Source organism: Eubalaena glacialis, chromosome 2, assembly GCF_028564815.1.
Source record: "Eubalaena glacialis isolate mEubGla1 chromosome 2, mEubGla1.1.hap2.+ XY, whole genome shotgun sequence".
In the NCBI taxonomy this organism is placed as follows: domain Eukaryota; kingdom Metazoa; phylum Chordata; class Mammalia; order Artiodactyla; family Balaenidae; genus Eubalaena; species Eubalaena glacialis.
This window is the reverse complement of record NC_083717.1, coordinates 120,176,566-120,189,218: the sequence shown is the minus strand read 5'-3', so window position 1 is coordinate 120,189,218 and position 12,653 is coordinate 120,176,566. Positions and strand designations below refer to the sequence as shown.

Here is a 12,653-nt window from a genome sequence, read left to right as displayed (position 1 = left end):
CTCCTTGGCTGAGTCCCTGGGCTTGTGGGGAGAGAGCTCATCTCTGCTTTTCTCATTCTCACATCCAGGGTGGTGGGAGTAGAAAGTGTGGCTAGGGTCAAAATCTTCTACCCACTTCCCCCACTCCTAGACTGGGCACTCCAATGGGCTGGGCCTTGGGTTGGGACCCAGGCAGTGGAATGGTGGGTGGTTCCCAGCCATGAATTTGTAGGTCAATGCACTGTTTCAACGGGAATCCAGTCTGAAAGGAAAGGCAAAGGAACTGTCCCTTCAGGGCAGGAGACGGTGGGTGGCCTTTTGGGGACACTTGCTATGTGGTCCCTGTCTGCCAAATTTCAACTCCAGGTCATTACCACCCAGGTACATGGGCCTCCTGCTACGGGTGGCCCCGTGGAAGAGCAGGGACCCGAGCTTTTCAGCAGGTTTGCCTGGCCCCCAGTCCAGCCTTCTAAGTGGAATTTTTTAGAGGTTTTTCCATGAAGAGGTGGACTGAAGCAGCTTGTTGAGTTAGGCTCCCTGAATGTCATCATGGACAAGTGCCTTGGTTTCTTTCTGCCCAGCTAGTGATCCACAGCAGGCCGAAGACGATCCCGACCAAATTCAATCAAGCAGGAGCACAGCCTCTGCTCTTCCAAATTGCTTTTAATGAAGCCATGGCAGCAGAATATACAACGTGGTTCAGATACACAAGCAGAGCAGGGCCTAGATCATGAGATAATCTCCCCCACATCTTGGGAAAAAGGGTGATATGTATTTCTTTATGAACACTATGTAAAAAATATAAACAGCACACAACATTCTCCAGGAGCTAGAGCCCAAGAGAACCCACTGGGATCCATCCTTCAGTGGGACATCAGAGGCAGTCTCTGGGAGGGGCGGGGTGGGGAGGGAGTTTCCCCACAGCCAGGAGAGGCTGCAGCGGCCTCCGTCTTTGCTGAGAATGCCAGGCAGTGACAAGCAGCAGTGAGGGAACAGAGGGGGTGGCGGCAGTGCTGGGCAGCTCTTCAGCATCTTGATCACGAATATCTGGTAGGATCCAGTTGGTGGTATCGCCAGTGGGGCCAGAGAGGTGGAGGGAGCCTTCTTGTCCACGGGGGCAGAGAGTGCACCTCTCTGCTTGAAGAGGGAGCGGAGGGGCGACAAGGAACAAGGGGAGAGGGAGCACGGGGCTCTCACGTTCTTGGAGACCTGGGAGGAGAAAGAACACAAGTCAGGCTGCATACTGAGGAGATGCAGCACAGTTAGGGATGTGATGGGGATGCCTCTGTTTGTAGAGTTCTAGGAGCAAATGGATCCCGGCTTCAGTAGTTGTGGCATGCGGGCTCAGTAGTTGTGGCACATGGGCTTAGTTGCTCCGTGGCATGTGGGATCTTCCCGGACCAGGGCTTGAACCCATGTCCCCTGCATTGGCAGGCGGATTCTTAACCACTGTGCCAGCAGGGAAGCCCCCTGGGTTCTTTTTGATGGGATGGTCTTGTCAGTGGGATGACCTGGAGTACTGGGGGAGAAGGGTCTGGAGACTCTAGCCAGGATTAGGGTGGATAATGAATACAATACCGTCTCACCATATTGGGGTCAGACGGCTTGAGGAAAGGAATTGGGGGCCGCCCTTTTAGGATCTGCAGCGAAAGGGATATGATAGAAGGTGTGGGTATGAATGAGTCTGGGTCCTAAGTTTCTTCTAAGTTTCCCTCGTTAGCTGTGTGGCTCTTGATGTTACTTGGCCTCAGTTTCTTCATTTCCAAAATGAGGGTAATGACAACTGTTCCTCGTACTTTGTAGGGGAGACATGGCTCAAGTGAGGTGACTAATGTCACCTGAGGAGTGTATTGTGTTTATCAAGTGTTTTGGGCCATTGCTATTAACAAGGGGAACTCCTAACAGGAAAAAAAAGGAGGACTCTGGTGGGCCCAGACTTAGCACCTAAAAGCAAGAGCCTGGGGGAGGTTAGCTTTGGGGACCCACCCCCAGACCCCCAGACCCCACCGCCCGGCTGAGATGCCGGCTCACCTCAGCTGGACCACAGCCGCAGCGTCATGAGCAGGTTGTACCCGACCACTTTCAGGAGGAGGACGCGGAACCCGATCACTGACAAGTTTTGGAAGTTTAGGTTCATATCTGCAAAACCGAGGGGCCACAGCGGTCATGGGCACAGGTCTGCACAGCCCCTGTGACACCGAAAGCAGGGTGGGGAGTCGGGTGGGTGTCAGCACCCGGATCTGCCTCTCCCTTTGAGCTTTGGTGCATATCCCCTCATAAACATATTTGTACATCCCTCCAGGGTCAACAGCATTTCATTTCCAAAGGGAAACACTGACTGCATTTACTCTTTGTTTTATTTCTGAGCCCCTCCGTGGATGGGGATGGTGGGCGCTCAGAACTTATCACACGCAGCCCCCTGGGTCTGGGCCCTTTCGTGAGAATCTAGCGGCTGAACCACAAGACGGATGGCTCAGTACAGGTGGCTCAAATGGCAATGAATATGGGCCCAGGGTAGGTGGTGAGGAGTGGTGGGGATCTTTGAGAGACAAGGTCGCCGCCTACATGAGTTCTGCTGCTCTTCTCGAAAGAAGGCAAAACCCCCTGGCTGCGGAGGGAAAATGTCTGCAGGGTGACCTGCTTAGTCTAGGCCTTCACAAAAGCTGGTCAGAGATTTCACACCTGGGCCACCCAGAAGCTCGCTTGAGCTGTGCTGACAGTGGAGCTACTGAAAGGAATACAGAGGCCTAGGAGTGAGTCACTGGTCTAGCAAAACTAGACTCATCCTCAAAGTACTTAGAGTGGAAGAGAAAATTAGAGATGGAGAGAGGAATCTAGGGATTTAAGAATGTCCCCAGGCAGCTCTGACCAGGGCTCGGACAGCTGTTCTTGTTCCTCAGAACTTCGTTCCTCGATCCACACATCCCTTCTCATCATCTCTATCCCATCCCAATAATTGTGGGTTCATCGCCTCCACAAACCTGTGTGAGGCCAGGATAGACCCCTCCCTTACCTGTTTCAAAGCTTTTCTCTACTATCTTGGTATCACAGGGAATTTCTAGAAGGAACAAACAAAGAAATTTTTCTTAGAGTTCCGAGCATGCTGACTCTCCCACCCCAGAAGTTGGGCTGGTGAATGTCTCCAGCCTCTCCATTCTTCCTTGTGCAGAGATCTGGAGAGAACCTGTCCCATATGGGCACCTGCTGGGATGAGCCACTGAATGATGGCGGTGGTCCCTGAAGGACCAACACCCTGGCTTCTGGGCACCATTTTATTCACTTAATGAACACTGGTTGTGCTAAACGCATGTTACATGACACAAGGCCCTAAGGAGCTGTTAGACCCTGCCCTTTGGGCAAGTTCCAGTCTGGAGTCTGATAGAGGAAGTAAGACAGACACAGTGACAAGTGCCATGAGGGGTATAGATGCTTTCATGTGTTCCACAAAGTTTTGACCCCTGCATCCCAAATTTGTTTGTTTGTTTTCTCTGACTCAGTAAACAGCATTACCATTGACACAGCTGCTCAGAAATAAAATCCAGCCACCTTCCTTGATGCCCCCTTTTTCTTCTCATGCCTGCATGGTTCTACCTTTGGATCCCAAATAGTGTTGGGCGTGGGCATTTAACTCCCCTGCCACAAGCCTGTCCTGGCCTCCATCATCTCTCTGCTGCAAGGGCTTCTTTTCTGCTTCTACTCTTGGCTCCTACAATCCATTTCCCACTCAGCGGTCAGAATGACTTTTAAAAAAAGTAAATTGGATGTCATTCCCCTGTTTATAGCCAATCAAAAGCTTCTCATTGTACCTAGAACAGTGTCTCCCTCTCATGACGGGTGAGGCCCTGTGATGTGGCCCTTGCCTACCTCTTCCATCTCATTTCCTCCTGCCCTTCTCCTTTCTCACTGAGCTCCTGGCTCAGGCCTCTATAGGGTCCTTTCTCTGCCCTTGGCATGGCTGGTACCTTCTTAGCCTTGAAATCTCAGCTCAAATAGCATTTCCCCAGAGAGCCCTTCTGTGACTTTTGTCCCTAAGGTGGCTGTTTCCCCAACTCCAAGTTAAAGCACATATTACAATCTGGAGTTCTTTCGATTTCCACTTGCTGATGGTTGGTCTCCCCCAACGGGAGTGGGGCTTGCTCAGGGCAGACCCCTCATCTGATGTGTTTGCTCCTCCATGGCAGCAACTGGCATGTTGTACATGCACAATCAGTGATCGCTGAGTGAATGAATGAATGAATGAGTGAGGTTAGGAGCTGGGAGAGACCTTTGGCAGAGAGGGAGAAATAAGGGGAGGGATGTTGGAGAAGTGCATCAGGGCGGGGCCTGGAGGAGCAGTAAGGAGCTGGGCGGAGCCGGGGAGGGGCGGGGGGTGGGACTCAGAGCGGGTGAGCCTTCAGGGCCGGTGTGCCCCTCGCCTCTCCCCCTCTGCTCTTTGCCCAGGACGTCCTGTGGCCTGCCGGCATGGGATTCACTGGTGCTCAGTAAAGAGAGGGGAGGGGGCTTTGCTGACAATTGATGAGGCTGAGACCACCAATCAGAGCAGCTTTTAGATACCAAGGACCCGAGCCCCGAGCACAACCGGGCCTCTCGAAGGAGGAGACTCAGCTCAGACCGGCACCAAGGCCGCACTCACCTAAGCTAGAGTAGAAGGTCTGGTTGAAGGTGTCTGTGCATCCCAAATCGGCGCTGCTGCCCCAAGCCACGACCCCGTTGCTCTTGGAACCCACGGCTCCCATGTCCAGCACGGTGCTGTCTGAGCTGTACACCACGGGCCTCGTGACTTGTGACTCATTGGCTTGAGATTCAAAATCGGTGTATAAGCAGACGGAGGTGTTGCTGGATTTGGGGCTTCTCAGCTGGTACACGGCAGGGTCGGGGTTCTGGATATCTGTAGACCCAAAAGACACGGGTTAGGAGATGTTCGTTTCTCTCCTTGCCCCAACCCAGGCCTGAGTCCAGATGCCAGTGATGGGCAAGAGTGGGGCTCTGTAGGGCTGACAAGTCACATTTGTCAGGCTTTAGATGGGAAAGAACATTGTAGACACCAGCAGCTTGCAACAGACGGGACACAGGGACAGGCACAAACCATGAGTCCTGGCCAAGAGGCCAGGCTCTCAGTGAATGCTCTCTGCCAGGCCCTGCCTGCCATTCGAGGAAACCAGAAATGCAGGGCTACTTAAGGATACTGCCTACTCTTCTGCTTAAGGGAACTTCTTCAAAGCTCAGTAGGCACAGTAAGCAACAACATAGTTCTGGCAGGACAAAGCGAGCGTAGAAAAGATGTCCAGCAAAGCAAACCATACGTCTTAGAATCTGGGGTGGTCTCCCCCACTAAGGTTGGGCATTGACAGGAATGCGAGCTTTATGATAGGCTGGCATGAAGTTGGAAGATCGGTCGCATCACCAGGAGATTTCTCTCACTGATAAAAGTTTTAGACGCTAAATCAGAACATCTGCATCCAAGCCCTGGCTCTACCATTTACTAGATACAAGGCCTTGAGCAATTCACACCCGCTCCTTGAGTCTCAGGAATTTCATCTGTCAAATGCGGATGTTGCCTCATCCACTTTCCTAACCAGGCTATTCTGAGAAGCCATGAGAGTTTCTCCATATAAATTATATTTAATAAACTGTGAAATACTGAAATAATTTTAGTAATTGTAGCTCTTGATACTACCAGGAGACTGCCATAATAACGTGCTGCCGAGTAATACACAGTTTCTACTCTTCACCCCCCAGGAAGCAGGAGTTGCTGGAGGCTTTTCTTTAGTGCTGAGAATGACTCTTCAGTATTTTCATAGGATTTTGTGTTTTTAATGCAACCCTCAGTGTTTATTCTTTCAGACCTCTTGCCCTTGGAGGAGGAAGCAGAGCTTTGCCTGGAGGATTAACACGTTGGGGCCACCCAGAGAGTTTACAGCAGGGTTGGGACAACAGCTTCCTGCCCCTGTGGTTCTCTACTCCCCCAGCTCCTCACCACGCATGCAAAATTTTGCAGACCAGTGATGCATAATGCACCCCACTAGCTGAGCCAGCCAGGGTGGCCTTGGCAATGCAGATATCCAGCTGGACCCCAAACCAGGGGCATCAGCCCTTGGCATGGCCTTGGGATGGTGAGTCAAGGCAGAGCTGTCTGTGGTGGGGCTGTCCCTGGAGCAGCAGAGCAGGGGTGGGTCCATGGTCACATGTGAGCGACATCCAAACCTCTGGCTTCAAAGGATTCTGCCTGCTCCCCTCTAATCTCCATCTACCTGTGGGGCTGACATCACTGTGGGTTAAGGACCTATGGTGTAAATCTCTTCCTGGGAGGGGAGAGACGGGAAGCCATTAACCAATACCACACGCCAGTGGATTTGTTAGTCATCAGCGGGGGTCATGGGTGGGACCAGGGAGGGGGACATGGAAGTGTGTGGAGGTGCTGAGAGAACGTGGCCTCAAGAAGAAGGCAGAGGCTAAGCTGCCACCAGACACAGGATGGCCTTAGAGGGGGAAGGGGGTTACTGTGGGGGCCAGATGCCCAACTTTGAGTCCTGGTTAAACTCTCACTCAAGTCCTAGCGCCAGGGGGGTGTCAGGCTGGAGAAGGTCTAGACCGCACTGTCCAATGTGATCGTCTTTAGCTACTTGTGGCTATTGAAATTAAGACTAACCAAAATCAAGTAAAATTAAAAATTCAATTAACCATAAACCTTCATTTTAAGAGCTCAGTAGCTACATGTGGCTGATGCCTACTGTATAGGACAGTGAAGAATGACAGAATATTTCCATTGTCATTGGAAGTTCTATCAGACAGCATTGGTCTGGAGTGAGCAATGCCACGGACCATGAGGAAAGACACCAGGGGCTGAGGGTGAGACTTAAAGCCAACTTGAGTTCTGTGAGGGGTGATACCGGGGCAGGCCAATTGTAGCTCAACTTTGCTAGTGAGAGATCAAAATGAAAGAGCAGTTAGTGAAGTCAGAAGAACTGAGGTGATTTTTAGCCTCTTTCAAGTCTTGTTTTTACCAGTTGATACCCTTTGGGCTTCCCTATGTGCATTTTGGCTGTTGTTTCTCCTGTGCGGCTTCCCTACCCCTGATTTCCTCTCTTACTCACCCTCTCCTGCTCCCCACACTTCAATCTCTTCTTTGAGCTCATCATCCAAACGACTTGTCTAAAGCATGGGGCTGATTGGGTCACTTTTTGTTCAAAATAATTCAGAGACTCCCTATTGCCTATAAGATGATGCCCACACTTCCTGGCATGACATTCAGGGGCTGCCATGATCTGGAGAGCTTGAATTTCCTCTCTCAAATCATTTGTATGCCCTGTATGAGTACAGCTACACCAAACTCTTCACACTGGCTCCCTGGAATGTAAGCTCTGTGACAGCAAAGGCCTGTCCCTAGATTACTGCTGTGTCCCTGGTCTCTGCCATATACTAGGGGCCCAAGAAATAATTGTTGGATAAACAAGTGGCCTAGTGATCATCGGATTTGCAGAATTTCTGCTAATTAGACCTTTTGGTCAAAAAAGCTGGATACTGATCCCTAAACTTGACTCTTTAAAGCCCCCTTTTACTTTTACACCCCATGTACCTCTAGTGAGACCTTTTTGTCTGAAAACAAAGAATGAGTCACTGTTAATTTGGAGGGCTTTAGGGGTCCATCTGCCAGAGCCCTGGGAGGAGAGACATCCTGTTTCACCTTAGCAAGATAAACGCCTCCTACCACTGATGACATCTCAGAAGGTAGCCTTAGCGAGACTGGATCAATTTTTCAGTATGGAAGTCACCTATTCTAGTTCCTAACTGTTCATTTAAATTCAGAACTAACGGCAGAAGCACATGTCCGAAGGCTCTAGTGCATTAGACCCCCAGGGGCACAGCAGTGATCGAAAGCTCCCTTACCACTAAATCTGTTCTTGGTAGTTAGGCACCAGGAACCCAAAATGTCAGTTAGCAGCACTGACTCTGAGTCTGAGTTCCACTGAGGCTCTGGTGAGCGTCAGGAAGCAGTGAGCCTGCACAGACTTACTGGGAGTAATGGAAACTCTGGTTCCCTTACCAAATTGCATCTGGGAGGGAATACCTCCATACCACTCTGAATGTCTCCATTACAGAGAGCCTAGGTTTCCCCTCCTCTGAGGGATGGGCTCTTACAGCCCACTGAGCAAGAAGGGGGAGGTCTAGGCCACAAGCCGTCCATGGAAAGAGCTGGCCCCTCTCACCTTCACCTCTGGTCTGCATTTTTGAATTGGATTCCCAGTTTCCTAGTGGCTGGTCCTGGCCCTAATTGTCTGTATTCTCTCTCTCTCTCTCTTTTTTTTTTAAGGCTTTGAAGCAAATTTGTATTTATTCAGTTTACCATTTCAGAGAAATATATGATATTTAAAAAATAATAATAAAAGTACTATGTATGATCTATTATTATTTACTGTATACCAAGTTTTGTGATCAATACTGTATTCTCTTGAAGGCTCTAGTATTCCTTTTCTCCATTGTTTATAAAGTTATCTTTGGCTTTCTCTCCATCTAACTTCATTATTAGATGTGTTTACTTGGCCAAAATCATGTGCCTTGTTCATTCCCAAGATCATGCCTTCTTTCTTGGTGTTCCTTATGCCTGGAAGTCCCCTCCTCTCCTTGCTTTGCCCAAACAGATCTTACTCTATCCTTCAGACTCAACGAATCCTTTCTACTGCATCAGACCGTCTCCATCTAGGCCAACTTTTCAGCCGGGACTCCATTCCTCTGAATCTCTACTGTGCCTTTTGACATCATCAGCTGGTTGATACTAAAATGGTTTTCAGGTTGCTAAATTTACAATAGTTTGGTCCCTTTGGCTAGTTTTTATACTATTTGGAGACAGGTCAGGCATCTATCTTAGATATCTTCATACTCAGTCTCACATTTTATAGATTGATGGCCACATAGAAGGCATTTAAAATTAGCCACTGAATGACTAGAGTAAAATTTTAATGCGTTTGACCTAGAGAAACACAGATTTTCAAGATCGATAGTGTGGCTTTTCCCGTTCACAGAGGCCTCTGTAAGACAATTAGTTGTAACACCCACAGTTAGCCTTACCATAGTAATACTAATATCCCCGGGGAAAGATTAGTGACACTGGCCCATGGGGTTGCAAATGGTGCCACCTAGAATGACTCACCAAATATTATGGCCACTTGCATTCCTTTCCCAAATGTGTGTTTATCGGTCATTCCTCTGGTATTCACACTGCAGGTGATACCATTACAGAAACTCACTGGACTACCTCCTATTTCAGTAGCAGAAACACTGATCTCTCACAGGGGACGGAGGGTCCCACTCTTTAGAGGTATACCTTCTGATCTTCTGTGTTGAGACTTTGTCTCTTAATCCTTCCCCTCCTGCCTCATCCTGCTGTAGTGCCCTCGGTTGGAGGTTGTGGTTTCCTTAAACCAAGAATTCAGTAGAGTAGAACCCCCCGCTCAGGGCAGCAGTATCCTGGATCCTCTCGTGAAAGGTCCAGGACTCCTTGCCCATCACCTGACTCATGATTCTTCAGGTTGTAGCCCAAGGATGTTTCCTGAGCATTGAGCGCAGGATGAGAGGATTTTCTGGGATGGGTGGAAAGAACCATTTGGGATCATACAGAAGATAATACCTGGGCTCAACTCAGCATCTTGGACAAAGAAGAATTAGTTGTCAATGTCCACCCTTGCCCCGCATTACTTACTTGGTTGGACACTTAGTCTGGTCCCTGCTCCAAAGTTTAACTTGTTACCACTGCCGAATCCCCACTGAGGGTAAGGTCTGTGCAATAACCTTCCTGATGTTAACCTGCTGAAACCCACCAGACTTTGAGGGCACCATTCTACAAGGCACCCTGGGTCTTTGTTTCTTAGGTTTCATATTTCCCAGGGAAGTCATTCCCCTTTCCCTTTACAATAATGAAGGTTTAGTAATTACAAAGGCTTGTTGATGATGATGATAATTATTATTAATATTATTTAGTAAAGCTACCATTTATTGATTACTTGCTATATGCTGAGCATTGTCTTGTTATGATGTGGATATTGTCATTTTGCCATTGAGAAAGTGGAGACTTAATTAGCTGGAGATGGTAGAGCCAGACTTCCCCCCAGGTCTGCCAGCCTCCCAAGCTGTGCTATGAACCCCACACCATCCTGCCTCCGTGCCTTGTTATATTTGCCATTCAGATAGGCAAAAGGGTCACCTTTACCCTGGGAGTGGTTCAATGCTCTACTAAGCTCCAGAGAGGAAGATTCTGTGAGCAGGTATCCCCACACCATGCTCATTAGTCCATCCACGGAATTTAGCTACCTGCTGCAATAAAAGAGAATTTGTGTTTGCCATGAACTCATCTCTTTCCCCAAGAGCACTTAGCTAATTTCCTGAATCTTCAGATCATCTGGTGCTGACATTATCTGTTTTGCTTGAAAGCACTGAATATCTGCAACTCTTTTTATGTTTCCGTAAATTATTCTCCTCAGATTTTCATTTCCTCAACTGGCCCGTGGCACTTCTGTCTTTAGTATGAGAAATGGGAACATCTTAAGATACCAGAAGAGTTTGTAGAAACGGAAACGAGTGTTTCACATATCCTCGAGTTTACCGTAAATCATTGCTGGTTTTCTCATAGACAAGTTGTCAGTTACTTTGCCCTGGTCATTTGCACTGTCATACTCACATGGGCGTACGGTCAGCCTGGTCCCCACTCCAAAGATCAGCTTATTGTAGCCACCAGACAACACACACTAGGAGGGTGCTTTACAAGAACTCTAGCCCCCGGCAGGGTCAGCTTCACCGGGGCAGAAATGTCTCCTGTGCCTGTTTTACAGGCTTCTCCAAAATCCCCCTTTCTCTGGCACAAGAAAAAAGTCTGGCCCACTGAGTCCTAATTCCTCAGCTTTCTGTGTAATAATCTCACAGACCTTTCCCTCCTAGCCGGCCTTGAGCAGGTCAGGCCTTCCTGGAGGGTGGATGCCCATTCTGGGTTCCACACTGGAAGTGAAGGAGGACAATTGGAAGGGTCTGGAGAAGAGCCAGGGATTAACTGGGAAATGAATCTTGAGGGAAAATTCACAGCATCGGCAATAGACGGAAAACCTTGGGTAGGGCTTAATTCATGGAAGGGAGGCCCATGAAAGCTCTCCTTTTAGAAAGCAGTTCTATTAGTCTCTGAAGGCAGAGACAGAGAGAGACTAATATTGCCATAGGGATATCACATACAATGCACAAGGAGGACTGCTTAACTCTGAAGGTTGTGAGAATCAGGAGTGAGTTATGGATGGGGCCTGAGAATCTATTTCTCTGGAGGGTTCTAAGATTAGGGTTGACATTCATATGGGGACAAAAAAAATCTCCAAAGTTTGAGAGTGGTTTAGACAAGTCCTTCTCAGTGAGAAATTCACAGAACTCTAGTCCTAAGTTTCTCTGCAAAAGAGATTCTAAGCTCAAAGAAGTTTGGAAAGCGCTGCATAGTGTATTTCAGTCCTGAAGACCGACAGTGCATAGTAGCATTTTAAAGGCTCTGAGAAGTCTTACAATAAAGAAATTTAGAGCTTAAACTTACTTGATTCAAGATTTTTTTTTCTTAAAACACCCCTTAACCTCTGTGGAACATGTACAGGTTTAGATGTACATTCCCTGGAAGTCCCTTTTCTAGTTCAAAGAATTTAAAATTCATCCTAAATTTCAGCCTAATTTTATCCTTAAGCTTTCTGTGTTCTGAATCTGTTTGTTCTCCTACCAACTCCTACGGACACAATTAGGGGCCTCATTAATGCTATTATTTCTTTCTAATCATTATGAAACAGCTTCATATGTAGCAAATTTTCCTGCCACTGTCAGGAATGGCTCGAGGGCAGATACGTATGCAGTCATCATGCAAGACCACATCGCCCCAACACTTTGCAGGGTTTACCTACTGGGAACAATGGCAACTTTAAAGCCTTTCCCAAATGTGAATTTATTGGTTTTCTTTCCACACACCTTCCTACACACCTTAGAGCTGTGTACTTCAAAGAAGGTTCTGGTCCTAAAGGAGAAAAGTTTCCTTAGAACAAATGGAGAAAAGTTTCCTGGGTGACGTCTCAAGTAGGGACATAGACTCCATGTATTTATCATTAGACCTCTCCTTTTTGCTGCTAAAACCCATTTATGCTGCTTCCCTCTCAGGGTATTGTAGTTCTTATGCCTCTGAACTCTGGTTCTTTAGAAATATGATGGGTTTCAGGCTTTCTAAAAGTAGCCTGAACTGACCCAGGGCAGGGAAGAGGCTTTGGTGAAGTGCACAACTGAACAGATAAATATGGAGGAAGTTTTCCCTGGAGAAGTGGGCTTTCGCCCACCCACGCACGTTCAGATGGATTCTGTAATCTCCCGGTTTTGAAATCTAACAACTCTGTTGGAGAATACTTGCTACGGTCTAAACCAATATGTTCTAAACAGTTACTATCCCTCCACTGAAGCCTTCCCTGAGTCTCCTAGCTAGAGGCATTTTTTCAACAATCATTTCTTAGGTGACACCTATGCATCAGGCCTTGTGCTGGAGTGTGGAGGTGTAAGGATGAATGAGAGAGGGTCTTGACCTCACAGAGCTTATGGTGCAGTGCAGAATGCATGAAAGTACCAGGCAACTAGGATAGGAGGTCGGGGATGCCTTCCTTTCTGCTATTCCATCGCAACTT

The 12,653-nt window shown here is 48.2% G+C and overlaps 1 gene segment (V, D, J or C); it reads right to left on the bottom strand.

Moving 5' to 3' along the window:
- Positions 1–658: 658 nt before the first annotated feature.
- LOC133084268 (T cell receptor alpha chain MC.7.G5-like) overlaps positions 659–12,653 on the bottom strand; it is a 610,392-nt gene continuing 598,397 nt past the window's right edge. Inside the window, 4 exon segments of the C gene segment in view lie at positions 659–1,188; positions 2,011–2,118; positions 2,993–3,037; positions 4,613–4,867. Of these exon segments, the coding sequence occupies positions 2,012–2,118; positions 2,993–3,037; positions 4,613–4,867 (407 nt within the window).